This window comes from Elephantulus edwardii, unplaced genomic scaffold (genome assembly GCF_000299155.1).
Source record: "Elephantulus edwardii isolate Elephantulus edwardi_28Jun2011 unplaced genomic scaffold, EleEdw1.0 scaffold00014, whole genome shotgun sequence".
Classification (NCBI taxonomy): domain Eukaryota; kingdom Metazoa; phylum Chordata; class Mammalia; order Macroscelidea; family Macroscelididae; genus Elephantulus; species Elephantulus edwardii.
In genome coordinates this window covers 5,551,053-5,573,176 of record NW_006399764.1, presented here as the reverse complement: position 1 = coordinate 5,573,176, position 22,124 = coordinate 5,551,053, and the positions used below count along the sequence as shown (strand labels likewise).

Sequence of the window (22,124 nt, the reverse complement as noted above, 5' to 3'; positions counted from 1 at the left end):
GCATCTCCCAAACAGCATATATTTTAAAAGTGCAGATAAGCAAAACTAGGTTTCCTAAATTATTGACAAATCTAGGAATAACAATTTAATATTCTATTGCAAAATATCAAGAGCAACATGCTTGGTCAATCTTTCTGAAGCATCTAGGTTTGGTGTCAAAATATTTAAAATTGAAAAAAAAATGCTGTGACTCTTTGCTGATGGCTTTCAAAATACTAATTTGCAGACAAAACTAAGCACTCATCTAAGAAGCATCCAGGCTATCCACGTGTTTGTCATGAATGCATAAAACAATAGCATATACATGTAATAGAAAAGTAACAAAAAACAATCACAGACATTTTAAGCCTATGATGTTGAACTAATAATAAGGCTTACACAAGAAATGTCACATAAGACTCAAAATAAACTTCATATACAAAATTCTATGACATGGTTTCATTCATATACACCTAAAATCCAAAAATTCCACTCCTACGCTGGCTTTTTTACGTCGCCCGCTTTCATTAGCGCTTTAATTGCTCGTGCCCTCATTTCAAGTTCCAGCAGCTCCAGCTGCTGTGCTGAAGGTTGCACATCTTCTGGTGGGGGAACAGTCAGGGTGGCTGCTTTGGGTTCCTGTGGACTAGACTCCGCCAACCCCAGAATCTCATTCACACTCTTCTCAATGTCTTTCTCCAGGTCATCTATCGGACCAGCTTCACTTTGGACTGCATTCTCTGGGACCTCAGGAACAGTCGCTTCTTCATGGCATGGACCTTCTATGTCACTGTCATAAGCATCTGCATTTATACTGAGCACATCACTATCTTCCCCTTTTCCTGTAATAGAAAAAAAAGGGGGGGTAATAAGTAACCCACATTTTCCTTTCTCCCCAAACCACGGAGTTCCAAATACATTCTGTAATCCCTAGCCATCCCCATTTTCTTTGACTTCTCAACTTTGAAAACTGATCAATTTGAACATAAGTTTTGGTAAATGTTTCATTCCTATTTAGTAGGACATGCATGCAGTGGGAAATTTATTCCATCATATGGCGTTCCATGAACTATTTTCCTAATTAAAATGTCATAAGGTTTTACATCACAGTGAAAGTCTTGCATTATATTAAAACCTGATGGTGAAAACCTTTTGGGGTGAAGAATCTCATTTTAGAAAGTTTAAAATATTTCACTTTATAAACTATAGAAAAGGGGGAAATGCCATCAACAAACTGGACACCATGCGTACTGCAATTATCCCACATCTAGAAGTTTTCTCAAAATCAATAAATAAAAGGAGAAAGCCTAAGGCAGTGTTCTAAGATAAAGTAAGTTCTCATCAAGAATTTAATTAGTAAAGTTAGGACACCATAATTTTTAAAAATTCATTTGTTATAAAACTTCTATAACTGAGGCTAAGAACTTGAATAAAAGCTCAGATTACTACTCTCAACCACACTGAGCATGGGCATTTCTTAAATCCAAGTGACACAACTTTATATGCTCTTTTAAGTCTTCAATTAATTTACTATTTAAATATCTAATATTAAAAAAAATTATCTCAAAAAATGTTAGCTTCCTCTAGGGAGCTCTGGTGGTCTAGTGGTAAAAAGCTGCACTGCAATCCCAGAGGCACATGGTTCAAATCCACCAGATGCTCTGCTGGAGAAGGAGGGGCCATCTCCTCCCTGTACCTGTCAGATATGATTTGACGGCACACACACACAAAATAATAAAAGTGTTTTTAAAAAAGCTTCCTCATAGAAAAGAAAACTTAATTACAAAATTTAGTTGACAAACAATTAAACTTCATTGGTTACATAACGATTCATTGACCTTATGATTGATGACAATAATGTAATAAAAAAATATTTCCTATTCTAAATGACTAAGGAAGATAGAAGGAGAATTGATGCCTTTGAGCTGTGGTGCTGGAGAAGAGTATTGAGAGTTCCATGGACTGCTAGGGGAAAAAAACAGATTCATCCCGGAAAGGGTTAAACTGGGCGGCTCCTTTGGAGGCAAGGGTTCTGAGGCTCCGTTTAGCATACTTTAAACATGCTGTAAGGAGAGACCGGTCCTTGGAGAAGGACATCATGCTTGGGAGGGTGGTGGGACGGCGCAGGAGGGGAAGGCCCTCTATGAGGTGGATTGATTCAGTGACTGGGGCAATCGGGATGGGAGTGTCAGAGACAGTGCGATTGGCACAGGACAGAGCAGGGTTTAGGGTTGCTATGAGTCGCAAGCGACTCAATGGCACATAACCACAACAAGAGTAAAATAAAAAGGATCGAGTTATTTTTCTGAACATAAATAATATTTGCAGTTTTAAGTATTTGATGCCAGAGAACATTTTCTGCGTATATTGAAAGCAATAGGTTATTTCCAATGAGCAAAGGAAAATTACAGAAAAAATCTGATAGATCCTTTTGTCTGAAGAAATAATGCTTTCTTATAAGTATTCCAATTTTAGGTAAAAACAAAGTAAAGAAATGCTAAGTTGTTCATAGCCTTAAAAAGCTAATTTAGTATCTCTTTAACCCAAAGTAAATCCTAACTTCGTAATCACTGATTCTAAATGAAAATCTACAAGCTGCTTAAAACAGTTCCAAAACTAATTTTATTTTTTAAAATGTGACTTATCTTTCAGATAATGAATCTAAAGCAGAAGAATGTAATGGCAAAGTGGGGTGCTCCTGACCCTTAAGATGTAAGTCCTGCATCTCACGGCAAGTATGTGATTTCTAACAAATACTTTGTTGTTGTTTTTGTAAAGACATTTTTAAATTAAAAATATAAATTTTCTACAGCACTTTTAAAGGCAAGCATGCCCACTGAAGGCTCACTGATTATAAACCGAGTAAAAGACCCTCCACCCTTAGGTTAAAATATCTTCTCAATTTTTTTGTTTGTAAGTGAAAAAGAAGGCAAATTTTTCTAGAATATTTCCAAGGTCTTATATTTTAGCCCTCGGACCTAGTGCTATTATATTTTGGAAGAACATTCTTCTAAGTGCTACAGCGTTGGTTTGTCAATTTGCTATATTGCGGTAACCTGCCATTGCTGTGATGTTGAATCTTGTGCTACTGGTGCGTCAAATGCCATAATGGTTACTGATGGCAGACAGTGTTTGGTGGAGTTCCCAGATTAAGACAGGTTTGGAAAAGGAGTGGCATCCATTTCCTAAAAACATGCCTCTGGAAAGTCTAAGAACTCAGAGAAATGACAATAGTTATAGAAAGGGTTCAGGTCTTGTGTTCATAGGGTTGCTATGAGTCGTGTTCAACTCGATCACAATCAACAACAACATTATAGTTGTCTGCACAAAACATTTTTTTTTTTTTTTAGACTGGTCAAGTGAAGCAGTGGTAGTGGAGAAGGAACAAAGAAATCTGTAACTGACTGTGATCAATTAGTTGTGGCCTCCACTGCACTCGGACCAGCCACAAAACAATATATTAAGCTTACTACTTTAAAGTCTTTTCCTAAATGCTGTTACCATTTCTCTTTTCCTTAATAAGTTTTCACGTGGATGATCATTCCCCAAGAATTTGCTGACAGGAGCAACTACCACCAATGAAAGGTACAAGTGAATAAACTGTGCTCTACTAAATTTTTTTCAGAACACTAAGGTCCGCCTGATACAGGCCATGGTTTTTGCAATCACTTGTTATGCATCAGAGAGTTGGACAATGACTAGGGAGGATAGAAGGAGAATTGACGCCTTTGAGCTGTGGTGCTGGAGAAGAGTATTGAATGTACCATGGACTGTCTTTGGAGAGGGACATCATGCTGGGTAGAGTAGAGGGACAGCACAGGAGGGGAAGACCCTCTATGAGGTGGATTGACTCAGTGACTGGGGTAATCGGGATGGGTGTGTCGGGGGCAATGAGACTGGCACAGGATAGAGCAGGGTTTAGGGCTGTTGTACATAGGGTCGCTATGAGCCGCAAACGACTCGACGGCACATAACAACAACAACAACAATATCACCAACAGATTCTATATGGGGGGAGGGGCAAGAATATATTTATCATGTCCAGGCATTACAAATAAAGCTACTTTATCACTTTGGTCTGTTGTTGATTGCCACTGAGTCGAGCACGACTATAATGATCCTGTGAACACAAGACCTGAACCCTTTCTATAACTGTAGTCATTTCTCAAAGTTCATAGAGTTTCCAGAGGCTTGTTATTTAGGAATTGGAAGCTACACCTGTTTAAGCATATCAATATATAACTAAGCAATTTCTAATATGATAAATTACAAAATTTGAAGTAGTTACACTTGTATGAAATTAATTAGCTTTAAATCTTTATATAGGTAATAAAGCTTTGAGATATTTTCACTAAATAAGTAGAGATTCTACACTATTGTGGTAAATCTTGTAGCTACATGTCACCAGACTATTTCAACCAATGATTGCACAGATATATATGAATGTGTACAGATTAAAAAAAAAAGACAACACAAACAATTAAAAACAAGAATGTTATCATGCTCACTCTATTTTTATTGAAGGAAGCCCATAGCTTTCAAACTCTTATCAAATAACTAAGACTCAATGAACTGTAGACTCACTTACTTCAGATCATACTTACACTTCTAATTCTAAACCTATTTATGTAAGCATAAAAAGTAACACCAGCTAAAGTTCCTCTATCCTGAGATAGTAAGAGTAATAATCTTATTTTGAGGTTCTAATAAAAGAGCTTCATATTACAAATAAGCATGACACCTTTCTATAGCAAAATTTACAAAAAGAAAAAAAGATTTTTACTGTTTCTGTCAACTTGTGAGCAAAGAGTTGAATAGATTTTATAAATACATTCATTTTTAACCCCATTTCATTTTTTTAGGTTAAAAAAACCCACAAATGTTGCAACGTATGTATATTAAATTAAAATTATTAAAATCCATCAATAAATATATAAGACAAGTACATCTATGATCAAAGAATAAAAATAAAAATTATGAATATATGTTGCAAAAGACATAATAAAAGTAGCTGAGGGGGAAAAAAAATTAAAAACATAGCAAGGGAAGAGTGTAAGGAGAAATCAGATCCCAGTTACTGATGTCATAGAACAGCTAAGTAATTAAAATAACTCTAAATGATATATACAAATAAGTGGTTATTTCTTACATGAACTATGCTATTTTATATATCTAGTAAGATGAGTGATCTCTAAAACACTTCATACCTTTAAGGAGATTTTGGAGAAAAGCAATATGAATGAGGGAATGCAGCGAACAACTTTAAGGAACGAATTAAAGAAGTTCATTTTAAAGTGCTTGGCTAAGCACGTTCTAGAGCATCAAAATCAAAATTGCTCTCCAGGAGAAAATAACAGATTGTGCAGGAACTCCTTGAGCTCCATCTCCCATGGCTGCTTCCTTGACCAACTGGCCACCAGAACATTTTCTATTACATTTCCTCCCATCTGCATAGTCACCATTTCTCTTGTTACTAGTATCTTTGTGTGACCAACTTGATTAATTTATTCGTTCTCTAGTCAAACTCCACATCCACGTACCAAAGATTTTTTTAAACAATTAACTAATCCACCTGGACTGTGATTATCTAGATAGAAAAGAGAATCACTATCCAAATTCATTACCAACACAGATGAATACAAGGATTAATTTCCCAAAGCAACACGTGTTTCTATTATTCACTAAGGCATAGCTATGAACATGGGGTAAACTAATAAAGGCAAAATATACCAGAATGAAACAGAATATTCAGTATCATTCACACATAGTGACAGACAAAAATATACAGGACTTAACACTTTCGTTTATATTTAGTATATATATATATATAAATGTATGTATATGTGTATATATGTATATGTAATATGTACATATAATACATGTGATGTATGTTACATATGTAATATACATGTGTAATAAAGGTAAAAAGAATATACCACATAGTAGGAAACAAGTATCAATGTTACTATTATCATCTTTAACAAGCTTCCACGTTAAGACAGCTACAGATACTTCCTAATCTAGACATGATGGCTGCTCTGAGTGTTCACAAATTAGTCCTAACTCCTCGTGCAACAGGATGAAACACTACCATCAGCTGGGCTAAATGAAATCTATCCTGGATTTGTTGTTGTTGTTTTCATTCATAGGGTTGCTATGAGTTGTCTACAACTCCAGGGCACTTAACAACAATAACAATGACTACACAGAGAAAGCTACGTTGGCCTAGTAGACAGTTATGTTACCAAACCCATGCTGGGTGATTTTAATCTGTGGTACTTAGGCCTGGTTCAAATTGTTTCATTTTGTTTTTTTGTCAAACATTCTTCTAGGTGGTATAGCACCGGTCTGTCTGTTCATTGCTGTACAGAGGTAACTCATGGTTACTGTGATGCTAAACACTGTGACAGTGATGTGCCAAATGCGATAATGGTTACCCATGGTGGGCAGTGTTTGGTGGAGCTCCCTGATTAAAACAAGTGTGGAAGTAGGAGTGGCATCCACTTTCAAAATGGCTTGCCTCTGGAAACTCTAAGAAGAGTGCTCAGGTCTTTTCATGAGTCTATGACTCGACGGCACTTAACAACAACATCATCATGGGCTTGCTTTTGGTTAAAATAAAATGTTTTAAACATAAATTTTAAATGAAAGCAAACAAACAAGAATTATTGATCACATAAAATTTATTTCTTTTCTTTTCTTTTCTTTTCTTTTTTTTATGCGTGTACCGTCAAATTGGATCTGACTGGTACAGGAGGCGACTGTTCCTCCTTCTTCAGCAGAGCATCTGGTGGATTTGAACCGTAAAATTTATTTCAAGGGACAAAATTTTTAAAATCATTTTAAAGACATGCAACCAGAGAGTGCTCATTAGAAACAAAGACGGTACAACTTGACCTCACACGCTTTGGACATGTTACTAGGACAGATCAGTCCCCTGAGAAAGACATTCTAATAGGTAAAAACTAAAAGTCGGGGGGTGGGGTGAAGACCTTAAAAAAGATCACATGACACAGTGGTTGCAACAATGAGGTTAAGGACAGCAGAGACGGCACAAGACTGGACAATCTTTAGTTCTGTGACCCAGAAATAAGGGAGTTCTAGGTCCCAAGGTGGGAAGGAGCTCACTGCCAAACCAAAGGCAGGGTTGCGAATCCACCAGCTGTTCTGCAGGAGGGAGCTAGGCAATTTCTCTTTCTGAGTTACAGCTTCCGAAAATGCCTAGATGGTCAACTCAAGAATCGGCTCCGATTCCACGGCATATAAGGAGACAAAATACAAAGGCAGGGTTGGGGTGGAAGCGACTTAACAGCACCTAACAAGGTGATTCAAAGCAGGAGACTGCCCATCCTTCTCCCACAGAGCAACTGGTGGATTAGAACTGAGTCTGCCTTTGGGACTGCAGGGCAGGTTCCTACCAGTAGGCCACCAAAGTGCCCTAAAGTCATGTGTGAGAAAGAAATGAAGTTTTATTTCTATGTTGGCTCAATATATCAACTGTGATGTGGCAATCAAAACTGCTACTTAAATTACTGACTACAATATAAATATAAATATATATATAAATATAAAAAAATACTCACAAATTGGAAACAAAAATCTGAATTTCAGTCTAGTATTTATTATCTTTCCTATAGTAGGAATGTTTCTATATGAGGTACTTTTCCCATGAACTGCATAAGAACATAATGACCAAAATGTACAGTAATATTTCAAAGATTCAATCACCTACCGGAGGTTTAGACTACATGATTACTGAAGTAGCTGTCCTAGAACATTTCTAAAAGTATCTAAAATACTGCATTGCATAGAAAGTTTACAACTACTGCTATTTAAAAATTAGGGAAATAAACATTTTTCTCAAAATTGTTGTTGTTGTTGATTGCCTTCGAGTCGAGCACAACTCACAAAAGGCATGAAGCCCCTCTACAACTATCAACATTTATCAAAGTTCATCAAGTTTCTGGAGGCATGTGGTTTAGGAAGTGGATGCCACTCCTGCTTCCTAAATAATCAAGCAAGTTCTTTGTGATTTTATTCTTCATAAAGTAGACACAGGTCATTTTGTATCCAAAGACCTTGTATTTTTTTTTTTTTTAAATTAAGAAAAGTCACAATTAAATGCAGCAGCAGAACCTTCAAAAGGCACAGAAACAGTATGAGCTAATCTGTCATACAAAATGTAATTTTCACCCTTTCATTCAACCACTACTTACAGAAAGGGACCAATTAAAAAGCTGGGAGAGTCCTGTGTGGGGTCACTTGCTGGTAATAACTTGTGAAAAAGCTCAAAGGGAGGAGGAAAGAAATGCAAATGTTTAAATCCTACAGATGGTTAGACCACAATTTCTTTTTACTTCACCAATCATTGAACAGGACATCATTTTCGTGGAACAAGTTTTTTAAACCCTTTAAAGATCTTAAGCTCATGTGCAGAAGCTGCATTCTGTGAATACTTATTTGATAAAGCCAGTCAAGGAAATAATCAAGGGCTAGAAGAATGGAATTAAACGCAAAACTTTCAGAACAATCAGTACACATGCTTCTCTGCTTCCAACTGCAGACAGCTTTGTTCACTTCGAGCAGCCTGCACGGTTCTCAGATCTACAGGCCTGCAATCTGGGTCTTTAAAGACCAAACAGTAGAGTTTCCCACCAATCAGATTTCTATGGCAATACACAGATGGTGGACATGGAAACTCTGGGCCTTCAAATGCTGCCTGATTAACTTGGGACTTTTATTACTTCTTCTTTTATAAAGTAATAAAAGTATCTGATAGCATTGTTCTCATTGTCTTTTAAATTTTGATAACCTATTTTTATTCCTTCAGTACTTGTGAAGGAAAAAGAAAACTCAATTCTCTTTATCTGAAAATTCATTTCTTCATTCTTTTTAAACTCTCATTCATCTATTTACCCATCTTTACTGCTCCCAGCCTAGTACTTCTTTAGAATAATAACAGCAGCAAGAATATAAATCAGTTTAACTTTTCTACCTACCTCTCACTTTAAGAATTCTGACATATAGCTTTAAATTTGAATTTTGCCAAGTGATGGCAAAATAGCCATATTACGCCAATGCTTTTAAATGATGTCTAGATAAGCTCTGGCTATTAGAGGAGCTCTGATGGCCTAGTGGTAAAGAGCTCTACTGCCATCCCAAAGACTGGAAATTCTAATCCCCAGCTGCTCTGCTGGAAAAAGATGGGCACTCTCCTCCCATGCAACTCACTACCTCTGAAAATCTGCTAGGGGGTCAAGCGTGGGGTCAGTTCCAATTCAACAGTACAGAACAACAATCATGCATTTATTATTTAAGGTACGTGTCTCTCTGTATTTTTAATTTACTTAGAAATTAACATGTAGGAGCTGGAGTTTGGAGAATAAAAAAAAAGAACTCATCTAGAATTTTTTTAAGCTGAAAGAATTGAAAGACCAATTCAAACCTCAAATTGAAATACAGAGAGATGCTATGGGCAAACTCTTTAATGATGCAGGGAGCATCAAAACAAATGGAAGGACGTACATGGAGTCATTGTACCAAAAGAACTGGTCAACACTCAACTGTCTCAAGAAGCAGTGCAATCCTGATTCTTTCCACTAACATCAGCATCAAATTACCCACCAAAACATGGGAATAAAAAATGCCCCCCAGTGTTTAATCTATTAAACTACCTCATCATTTTAGCAACATACCTTTCCTCTAGTTCCTCATGACTTCCATCCTCCCTCCCACCCATGTTTCTATAGGACCCAAAATCCAGAGGGTCCCCAGAAGCTCACACAGCTATAGTTTATACATTTTCAGTTTCATAATATCCAGTAGAGGGAGTGTTTCCCTATTAGACATAACACCCTATCAATAATGCATTCAGATAAAGGAGATGCAACCACTTCAAACAACATCTCACTAAATTTTCCAATTTTCATCCAGACTTTCACCTTAGTCCCATCAGCTGCTGCATTCTCACATCCTTCGAAGACAATTTCATGTTCCTCCGAGGTTTTAGCAAGTGGTTTGAGGATCACAGTACATTCCCATGTCCTGAAGCCCCAACGGGGTTTGTTCTCCATCCCCAAGCCGTTTCATCCAGACATGCGCATATGGCCTCAGGTCCCCTGCTGAGGGTTGAACTTGAAGACCCTGTTCTCCTCAATCCACAACTTGATCAACTAGCTCAGCTTCTGTTTCAGGTAAAACCATGTACTATCATCACCACGTTTCCTGTCATTAACTACCTCGTGATTAGGATGCACAGAACACACTTGTTCAGGCCTTCTCAATGATGGGGGCAGAGGAAGCCTTTATCGGCCCACTCAACTTCCTGGAGTGCTGCCTTGGAACCTTCATCTCAACTCCATCGATGTCTGCTACATTCACCCCATTTCTGAGTCATCATTTAAATCTCCACCCTGCTGGGGAAAATCCCACAGCCTCCTCCCATTTCCCTACGAACCACCCTGATGTTCCCTGTAGCTCTAACCCCTAAGCTGAAGCCATTTTCGAATTGCTGTCTTCTCCAGCAGCAAGGCAACATGAGATGCCCATGTGGGAGGGGTTCCCCTAATTACTTTGGCCATTTATCAGGTAGGATTATTCCCTGGAAAGGTGGAGGGTCAGTGATGCTGAACGAGATGGATTGGCAGTGACTGCGGCAATGGGCTCAAGTTTGTCAGGTAATGAGGATGGCACAGGACAGGACAGAGTTCGGATCTGTTGTTCATAGGTGGCTCCGAGTCACAGTCGACTTGACAGCACCTAACTACAACAACAACGGTTTCAAAAGAGCTCCAATGGCCTAATCCATAGCACGCGGTACTGCTGACCAAGCACCAGCATGTCTTGGCCAATTCAACACGATGGGCAACTCTGAGGGAGAGGGCGGCACAGTCTCCACAAACGACGCTGGAGAGCCTCAGAAACCTGAGGGAAGGGGGCTACGAGGCAGAACCGACCTGGCAGCACAAAGTTTCATGTGGGTGTGGGGGTGTGTGTGTGTATGCGCATATGTGTGTACACACACAATCAGAAAATGTAACAGTCATGTTTCTCTATTTTTCTTTTGTTTTAGAAGGGCTGGTATTTTCTCCATGCATCCCCTAGGAATATGCACAATCACACTTTGATAAGCACTAGTCTAAAAGGCTGAAAGAATTCGACAGAAAATACCTAAACGTTTTCATTACATAGCTTAACCACTGGCAAGAAAACTTTTTTTCCCCTTAGTAAATACATCTTCCAGCTTCTCAAAATTTGTTAACTAGACAATTTCTAAAGCTGTTTGATCATTCGCTATGTACTGCTTGAGCTCAAAAGCCAAAATGGAAATGCAGGAACCAAATATATTAAAAAACCAAAGTGGGAATATTGAGTGTAACAAAGCAGAACTCGATGTGCACGTTCTGTGCAAGTGTGTTGTACATCTAAGTAAAAGGAGGAATATTTTTACATGAGAAATCTGCTGTGAAATTATTAAGCATTAGATACAGAAAATGTTTCATTAACTGCCATCAGCCCACATACTATAGTATTGATTTTAAAGACTATATCCAAATTAACCAATTTTAAGCAACCATCACACAGCTTAAAGACTAAAATAATGCATCGTATATTTCCCAAAGGAATTAAAAATGAACAGGCAACAGGAAAGGTTTTTATTCTTTCATTCAGTTTCCACTAAACAATTTACAAAAGCATTTCTTAAACAAACCTCCCAATTGTAGATACTATACAAAATCTCTGCAAAATCTAAGGGCTAGAACCTTCAAAATCAAGGTGTAGCAGGGAAACACTGCTTTAATTTTCTCTACAATACCACCACCTAGTGGTTATGTATATAATCCCCAGCTGAATACCTTCAGTCATCAGAACATCTCTCTGAAGGCAGCCTACTGCATTTTTCTGACACTTGTGATTATCTGACCATATAAGTCATAAAATCTGTCTACTGGTCCTATTTTTATACTCAGAAGACATACAGAACAACCTGTCTCTCTTTCATTTGACAGGCCTTAAAATATTTAAACTGACTACAAATAAACCTCTGGGATCTCTGGTTGCTTAGTGGCAAGAAGCTGCACTACAATCCCAAATGTACGCAGTTCAAGGCCAGAAGCAATCTCCTCCCGTGTAATTAACTGTCTCTGAAAACCCACTGGAGGGTCAGCTATTGGTCGTTTCTGACTCAACAGTACACAACAATAACAAAACTCAGGGAGCACTGGTGGCCGAGTGGTAACAATCTGTGCTATATTCCCAAAGGTATGCAGTTCAAATCCATCAGCTGTTCCATGGGAGAAGGATGGACAATTTCCTCCCATGTGATTTACTGCCTCTGAAAACCCACCGGAGGGTCACCTACAGGTTTGTTCCAACTCAACAGAAAACAACAAACTATAACCCTCAGAGGTGGCATAGTGATTCAGCGGTTTGAGCCTCAACTGTTCTAAGAGAATAATATGGCAGTCTACTCTTACAAATGCTTACAGACGTGGAGATCCTACAGGGCAGTCTACTCCAACCTACAGTGCTGCTAGGAGCTGTAATCAGTTCAGCAACACTGGGCTTGGGTTCATTATAAGCTTCAACTGTTCTTTTCAACTACTCTCCTATTTCTAATGTGTAACTTTAAAAAAAAAGAAAGTATTATGAAAATTCCAAGAAAGAATGCAGAACTGAATACTTGAAGCTAAAAAGGAGAATAATTTGCAAACTTCTGCTTATTTCTAGTTATCATTTTCAAAGCAATCATTATAGACTTAATATTGCTGAGTATCTTAAGTTACATTTTTTTTCCAAGTCTGTAATAAGAGATTCAGTATGATTAGCAGAGATTTGTTAGATATTTTAAAACTATTTTACACTACAAAATACCTCAAAATTACCAGATTTTCATTTTTTGAGGTTGTTTATAGTAGTAGTAGTAGTAGTAGTAGTAGTAGTAGTAGTAGTAGTGTGTACCGTCAAACTGGATCTGACTGTCACAGAAGGAGACTGCCCTTCCTTCTCCAGCAGAGCATCTGGTGGATTCGAACCACTTATCTCTGGGATTGCAGTGCAGCTTCTTGCCAGTAGGCCACCAACGCTCCCTTCATTTTTTAAATGGTAATAAAATGACTTGCAAAACTGGTACTAATGCTTGAGGGACCTTGTCTGGAGGGAGTTGAGCTACTAACCCAGGGGTGGTACCTCTCTGGCAGGAGAAAGACGGGCAGTCTCCCCTGGTGCAGTCTTCCCAACTCCACCGGCAAGTCAGCTAGGATTCAGTTCTGACGCCATGGCAGTGCATTTTGAGAGCTGACCTTTAAATGACACAAGTGCTGAAGCCCTCCAGAAAATGAGCATAAGACCTCAGGTTTGCACACATGAACTTGTGTGTGTGCTCAGTAACAGAGGAGGAGCAAAACCGTGACTGATGGTCCTTAAACAACTATACTCTGACTAAAAAGGAATCATTTTAGAAATTAATCCTGAAAAAAAGAGTTTCTGTCGCATTATAATACCAGGCAGATCATATACACACTTGAATAATGTTTAGACGGTAAAGGCAGTTCTGAAAGTATTGGTCCAACATTAAAATGTGGCAGAAGTGTGTTTACAATCTTGATACTCATCTTCAGCATTGCCAGTTTCGTAAATATTTTTTTTTGGTCAGAAAGATAAATGCAACCAGTTATAGACAAATGTCAATGTCAATTTAAACAATTCATAGCATTTCCTAGTATTTGGGAAACTGGACAAACTGAAAATGAAATTTAAATAACTTGTCACTATCATATACTAACAAAAGGCCATATATGAAGATTGGGTCATTCTGAAGTAAATGGAAAATTCAGTGTTGCTTTATAATTTGGCCTACTAACCAGTATTTTACTACAGTACTAAATAAGCTAAAATTACTGTTTTTTAAATGGTCAAGTCTGTAAACAAAATGGCAATGCATTCACAAGATATATACTGTACTGCTACTAAGCTCATTGTAAAAAAGTTACTATTAAAAGTTTGAGGCAGTATAAAATTGACTTTTAAATTTTTGCATGGTAAAAACTGTTACTAGTTCATTTAGAAAAAAAAATAGTCATCTTAATAGTTTACCAAGATTTTTGTGTCCTGTTATACATGGCCAGCTTGGGCAACTCCAAGCAAGTTAGTTACTGTCTGGTTCAACTTTCACCTATTAAGGAACTGTGCTGTCAACTCGAAGATACGTAGTTTGAATCCACCACATTCTCTGCAGGAGAATGACAGGCACTCTCTTCTTGTGAGATATACAGCCTCTGAAAACCTGCTGGAGGGTCAGCTATGAGTCAGTTCCCCCTCAATGGCACAGAACACAACAACCATCTTCATCGGGATGATTTTCTGCATAAATGAACCATGTAAATAACTCGTTTATTCCATTATGCTAAAAAATTTTGTAGTTCAATCATTTTTTATAGATACTTTTCCTACAAGGCTCTGTTTCCCTGATTTAGCAAACAAAGTGCTGGATCTTCACCATTTCCTGTAGATTAGTCACAACATGAGCATTCATTATTGTACTGACCGGGAGGACTGTTTTACTTTGATCCCGGCTCTTCTCATTTCTGCTTGCTGAGGCTTACCAGTGTTCTCCTCAAGTCTGGGATGTCCAGTTGAGAACCTGCGGGTAATCTATTGGCTTCTCTGCATAAAAGACTTGTGCTTTGTGACATCTGGTAACTCTAACATCTTGTGCTCTCCACTTCTTTGTTTCATATAACTGAAGTTACTTTAAGAAAATTATAGCAAAATAGGCTGACACCGGGAAGAGAATTTTAAAGAGTTCTATTCCAGATCTGTTAGCCAAGTGGTAAGGAGTTTGTTGCCAACCCAAAGGCATGTGGCTTAAATCTACCCATTGTTTTGTAAGAAAAAGATGGGCAATCTCCTCTTGTGTGATTTACTGTCTCTGAAAACCCACTGAAGGATCAGTTGACGTGGTTCTAACTCAACAGGCTGTAATAACATTTCTAGATGTCAGTACATACAGAAGGAACCTTGGTTGTGCTGCAGATTAAGCATTACACTGGTAACTCAAAAGTCAACAGGTCAAATCTACCAGTTGCTCTGCAAGAGAAAGATGAGACAATCTGTTTCTAAAAGGTGTATTGTCTCGGAAAGCTGACTCCGGGCTTCTCTAGGCGTTTTCTGTCCTACAGTGCCGGTAAGAGCTAGAGGGGACTCAACCGGCTGTGAGTCTGTGTGTATGAAGCACAGTTCCACCCTGATGCACGTGAGTTGCCCTACGCTGGAATCAACTCCACAGCAACTGGGATAACCGTGGTACATGCTAGCAGAGAAACAGTTTCCCCAGGAGGACAGCACTGCTGGTTTGTAAACCACTTTCTCTACGCCTTTTTCTCCTAGAAACCAGAATCAACCTGCCTGTTCTGGCATTTCTGTGCTTGATACAGCATTTTCTTTCCACAAATGATCTAATAAAATGCCCTACACATCAATGCCTACTCACTGAGGTAAAGCACAGGAACAGGAAAAAGGCAATAGCATTGTTGTTTAATTCTACATGGTAAATAAGAGAGTTAAATGAAATATACGATTACAATGTATGGTATGAAAATTATTAGGGCTTAGAAGAAGCTTATTATATATGACAAATGATGCAAATAAAATTATGAACCTAACATATGTATGTATGTGAGTGGTATTTAGAAATAGAATGTAAAGTAAGATTATGTGTAGATATTTAGAAGACTAAGGCAACAGGACTTCTAAAATGTACTAGGAGTTATAAAAAAAGTCATCAGAAATATACAGTATGTGAAGCAGAACTATGGAAAAACCTAGAGTCTTTCCCTTCCACATAAGCTGAAGGAATCACAAAATTAATCATCTCAATTTTCTTTCTCACTGTGCTGATTATGCACAAACTAGGGCAGGAGGATTCTACGCAGGTAAACCAGTGGCCGCTTCTCTACACTCAACAGGTCCTTCTGACGCAATCTGGAAACTATTTTAAATCAACGAAGATCAACTGTTCATGTCACAGACAGCACAACTCTCCCGAGAGCAACATATTCTCACTCTTCTAAATTAATCCAATCAGGAAAAAGTAAAAATTAGGATGTAGCATTTGCAGAACTAGTAAAGCTTGACTACATTTTTACTTTTTCCTACTAGTCATGAGAACAAACACACTTGGCACTAACAAAAAGATTCTAACTCCATTACTGCTAGATGGTATGGCAAGAACCTTGATTAAAGAAAAAATTAATAAGGTAGGAAATAGGCAAAAAAGAGTTAATCTGCTAAAATAAGAAAGCTATCCTAAAAAACTTCACTCCCATTCCCCCATATACAATGCAAAGTTAACCTTGGAGTTGTTATATACCATCGACCCATAGCTGACTCTCCAGCGGGTTTTCAGAAGCAGTTTAATCCCATGAGAGGAGACTGCCCATCGTTCTCCCACAGAGCAGCTGGTAGATTTAAACCGTGTGCCTTTGGGATTGCAGCGCTGAGAATATGTTCATAAATTACAGAGTGAGAAGACAGCTTTTCTATAGGCATGTGCCATTGTACAGTTATGAGGTAAATTCTAGCAACTTAAGAAATGACTTAAAGGAGGCATTCTGGGTTCTTTTGCTCTTAAAAGAAATGAATTCTTTTGTTTCTGCATCTGTAAAGGGGAATAAATGAGTGGAACACTGAGAAAACGCAGTATTGTTAAAATGCTTCTAATCTGCAGGTGCTATACAAAAATTAGGTCTGTACCTTGCTTTAATTCCAATCCTTCAGGTTGCTTGTTTTCCCTCAAGGATGAAGCAGAATCCGTACAGACATCTTGCCTAAGAAAGAAAAATACAAACAGTGTTTGAAACGACATTAAATCAATTTACTAAATTCCCAGAATTATGTTAGGCATCTAGAAAGATCCAGTGAATCCTTGTCAGCCCCTACACCACTTAGACCACTCTGGAAACGCAGAAACAGGCAGACAAGTGCCAAAAGCAGGAGCTATCCTCCCATTAATGTAAACCGTGTACTTGGGAAAATCAAGCCTCAAATCTGAAAGAAACACAGGTTGTCCTTCCCTTCTAATACTCTGCAGGATAACTGACGGGAGAAATCACAACTCACAGCAGTATCTAATAATTTTTCAAGTTCAACTTAATGGGCACTTTGGCCTTCGAATTCTTTTATATTCATCTAATTTCATACCTCAAATGCTTTAATGTCTACAGTCTGTGGGGAACGCTTATTTTATATATAATATACACATGTAATCAAAGAAAATGGATTAAGTGTAAAATCATGCAAAAAATCTTTGAATTCATCATGCTCTGCAACGGAATTGCAGACTAAACTAATGCTCTATCTTTTAGAGTGCTAGACCATTTTAATTATTAACATCACAATTACTTTTCTGCTAAAATGCCAAGTAATAAGTGAATTTCAACTATTCAAGTGAGGCTTCTCTGAGCTTCCTGTTATCTCAGGAGGAGCTCTGAAAAATCTTATGTTGTCATGTGCCGTTGAGTCGCTTGCAACTCATAGCGACCTTCATATAACAGCTCTGAAGCCTGCTCTATCCTGAGCCAACCTTATCGTCTCTGCCACACCAGTGCCCATTACCCCAGTAACTGAGTCAATCCATCTCATTGAGGGTTTTTCTCTCTTGTGCTGTCATTCCACCCTCCCAAGCATGACGTCCCTCCCCATGGTATGTCAGATAGAGCTTCAGAATCCTTGCCTCTAAGATTTGTTCACCTAGCAGTCAATAAAGAGTATATTCAATAACTCTTCTCCAGCACCACAGCTCAAAGGCATCAATTCTACTTCTATCATCCCTAGTCAATGTCCAGCTTTCTGATGCACAGCAAGTTACTGTGAAGACCATGACCTGGATCAGGCACACCTTAGTCTCCAGAATGACATTATTGTTCTTCAGTACTCTGGAGAGGTCCCTAACAGCAGACTTTTCCAATAATATTCATCTTTTGATTTCCTAGCTGTTGGTAACCAGAGTGTTGATTGTGGTCTGTTTTGAGTTTGTGCTTAATAAGTTTTAATTCAAAATGAGTATTTAAGTACCATTGTTTTGACTGGAGAGAATATGATAAACTTCTAAATTAAATGACTACAAGTCTCATTGTTTTCTCTTTGTCAGTTTGAGTCATTTGTTACTGTTACAGACTTATTCAGTTCAGAAAAATGATCTAAATATTTCTAGTACATTAGTTTTAGAATAAGACTTTTCTTGAATTAGACAAGTAAAGCTACAAATAACATTACGTTAAGTCTCCTGAAGTCCCTTCACTATAATCAGACCCTTCTATAAATACACTTGGCTATCAGAAATAAAATCTTTTGGTGCCTAAAGTGAACTACTACAGCATTCTATTTTATCTCAAGTTGAGTTTGATCAATCTGTTCAAGAAACGTCACTAAATAAAATGTCAGACAGTTGGTGTAGGACACCACCTTGTGGCTGAAAAGTAAAATGCCAAGGTTTTTACATCAAGTATTACCAAAGCAGAAAAAGATGCCAGCCATAATTTAGAATTTTTAAATCTGTATTCGCTAATTGTTCCAAGATGTAGACTTTACAGCAAAAATTGCCATGCAGGTTGAAGGTCTCAGATACCATCCGAAGATCTTCATTAAATAGCATGAACAATGAAATGCATGTTAAAAAGGGGAGGAATACCTTTAAGTTTAGGAAAGAAAACTAGAGCCTGCATATATACATTACATTTTTACCTTTAATTTTATGAAAGTTTTCAAAAATAGTCTGGCCAAGAATATAAGCTTTTACTAAGTTCCAGAGTTAAGAAAACTAAAAAAATTATAATTCATAATCAACTGACATTTAAATATTTCTGTTAACATTTTTTCTATTCTATTAAGAATTCCCTAGTAACAGAAGTGGGGGGGGGGAAGGAGAAAGACAAGACAGGAGGCAACGGGGAGACAAGGAAAAGGGCAGAGTTGTGGTGGGAATAGGGGGTAACTCCCAAAGCCCAGGAAGAGAATTTTAGTGATCACTTTGCTTCTTTCTTCATTTTTTTTTTTAAAGTAGCGAGTTGGTTTTATTTTCTAATCTCCATCCCTATCCACCCCTCATCTGAAGTGTTCCTCCTTTAAGGCACTTAGTTGACAAACTTCGCCTTGAATCTTAACAAAGACCCTACTATGTTTTATACCTATCTTTAGGAGGTGGGGGTCTCAAAGCAACATCAGTCTAATACGTATTACTAAACATTTAAAATGTCTTTCTAAAGTTGGGGGGAGGGGAGATTTCTTGTCCAAATGAATACTGGAAGATGTCACAAAAGAAAAATAAGGTTTCACAACCTCATTCCTCTTTTTGTCCCAAACTCAGCAGACAGAGAAGCAGGTAAGGTGGCATGACAAAAGCAACAACCTCCAACTCCCTCCACATTGCTGGGATTAAATAACACAGGCTGCATGATGGCAGCCCATCTTCCTATGAGTTTCTGTTGGAGATGGACAAGTAAACTTGAGTAGTCCAAACAACTTAGGGTCGTGGGGTGGGCAGAGCTGGAAGATGCAAACTACTGGATTTCAAAGCTTTTACAAAGTTACAGCACCCAGACACTACGGTCCTAGAGAAAGGATAAACACTGATTAACGGAACAGGAGAAGCCAAAAATAGACTCTGATATATATGGTCAACCGATTTCCAAGGAAGGTGCAAAGACAATTAAAGGAATAAAGGATAATCTTTTGACCAAACGGTGATGATACAATTAAGTACTTGTATAAATAAAAGTCTTAGTCTGTACTTAGTCTGCACCACATAAAAGTACTTACCCAAAGCCGATTTAAAAAAAAAAAATCTAATTGTAAAACGGAAATCTGTAAAATTACAGAAGACACAGAAGAATTTATTATGAGTCTTAGTTAAGAAAAAATTATTATCTGTAAATAATAAACTACATTTCACCTCTCCAAACTACTGAAGATCAATGGTGTCACTTTGGAGACTAAGGTGTGCCTGATACAGGCCATGGTCTTTGCAATCTCTTGCTATGTATCAGAGAGCTGGACAATGACTAGGATGGATAGAAGGAGAATTGATGTCTTTGAGCTGTGGTGTTGGAGAAGAGTACTGAATTTACCATGGACTACTAAGAAAACAAACAGGTTCATCCTGGAGAGGGTTAAACCAGGCGGCTCCTTGGAGGCAAGGATGCTGATGCTTTGTCTGACATACTCTGGACATGTTGCAAGGAGGGACCAGTCCTTGGAGAGGAACATCATGCTTGGGAGGGTGGAGGGACAGTGTAGGAGAGGAAGAACCTATATGAGGTGGACTGATTCAGTGACTGGGATAATCGGGGTAGGTGTGTCACAGACAGTGAGATTGGCACAGGATAGAGCAGGGTTTAGGACTGTTGTACATAGAGTCACTAGGAGTCGCAGGCGACTTGACGGCACATAACAACACATTTCATCAAAGAAACTTCTGTTATTCCCAAGACATTAAGAAAATGAAAAGGCAAGTCACAGACAACAAGAAAATTTTGCAGATTATATAACTGATAAGGGAATTTCATTTAGAAACTATAAAGAATTCTCAAATTATCATAAAAAGACAGGAACCCAATTTTAAAAATAAGAAATGGAAGTCACTTCACCAAAGAAATTATATGAAAGGCAAAATAAGCTAAAATGAAAACCACCACCAAATGGAATTCTAATACATGCTGCTGTTGTTGTGTGCCATTATGTTCTAACTGACCCATAGTTGACTGTCCAGTGGCTTTTCAGAGGCATAGCTAACTCTCATACAAATCTGTCAGGAATGCAAAATAAATCAGGTGAGTTGTGTGCTCACTGAAATCATATACAAAGAAAGCAATCAATTAAAACAAATTTTTTTTAAAAACACCAAAATGGATGTGGATAAAAATCTCTGAAATTAGCTCTTCACTGTAGTGTCACTACAGTAAATAGGAGAAATATAATGACACAAAAAAGTTAAAATAAAGATTTCAGAGGGCAGCTCAAGAAGACAAAGTATTATTATAAAATGTGCAAAATCCTAGTTAGAAAACCACAAGGTAGTAAGATTTTCAGCATGTATCAAATGAAAAGAACTGAATCAAAAAATTTAAGCCTCAAGGTGCAACAGTGAAGGCATCTATGAGGATAATATTGAACAACAAAGGAAGAATTCAAAGAAGATGGAAAGAACAAACATTTCAGGAGGAAGTATACAATCAAGAGCTTATGATGCTGAAGGAAGAACTCCTTACACTTAAGACATCAAAGAAAAAGGCGGCTCCAAGAACAACAGAATACTAAGTGAAATGCTACAACATGTGGATAAAATGCTGGAGCGCTCACTCATTAATGCCAAGAAATCTGCAAGACAGTGACCTGGCCCACTAATGGAAAGAGATTCATATTCATTTCTATTCAAAATAAAGGAATTCCAACAAAAAGAAGAAATTATCAAACAAAATCACTACTATCAAAGAGAAGTGCAATGTTGCTAGAGATAATAAAAAATCACTGCAGTGGGACACTGGCAGGAAAAGGTTTTAAACCCAAGCCAACTTCAGAAGAGAAGATGGAGCAACGATGTCAGGTGGCTTGTGTGTGAAAGCACTTAGTACTTAACTATGACTGTTTCCATGTATCTTACTGATTTTGCAAAATCATTTTATTATATGGGTTACAACAAATTATTATTAACATTACAAAGAATGGGAGTTGCTGAACAATTGTATTAAAAAAAACTCTTTACTTTCACCAAGAAGGATTCATTAGAACAGAGTAAGGGGGTCCACTGCATGGTTTACAGGGCTGTATCTTTTAATTATACTTATTTAATCTGTATGCTGAGCAAACAATCCAAAAAACTGAAGCAAACAATCTCAAACATGAAGGAAAAACTAGGCCATCAGGATAGAAGGAAATTCATTAACAACCTGTGATACAGACATGAGAAAACGCTGCTTGTTGAAAGCAAAGAAGAATTGGAGTATTACTACACAAAGACTAATGATAAAATGCAATACAGACCACATCTCAACATAAATGTAAAAACCTGTTATAACTGCTGTAGGAAAAGACTGAAGCTGCCACGGCTTTCATTTTCCTTGGATTCACAATCCACATCTCCAGAGGCATGG

At 37.8% G+C, this 22,124-nt stretch overlaps 1 protein-coding gene across 1 annotated transcript in view; it reads right to left on the bottom strand.

Annotated features, from left to right (window-relative positions):
• Positions 1 to 474: 474 nt before the first annotated feature.
• The window catches only part of CAAP1 (caspase activity and apoptosis inhibitor 1), a 41,384-nt gene continuing 19,734 nt past the window's right edge, over positions 475 to 22,124 (bottom strand). Inside the window, exons 5-6 of the mRNA XM_006881261.1 lie at positions 16,732 to 16,805; positions 475 to 821 (exon numbers count right to left, since the gene is read on the bottom strand). Of these exons, the coding sequence (XP_006881323.1) occupies positions 475 to 821; positions 16,732 to 16,805 (421 nt within the window). The remainder of the gene's footprint in view (positions 822 to 16,731; positions 16,806 to 22,124) is intronic.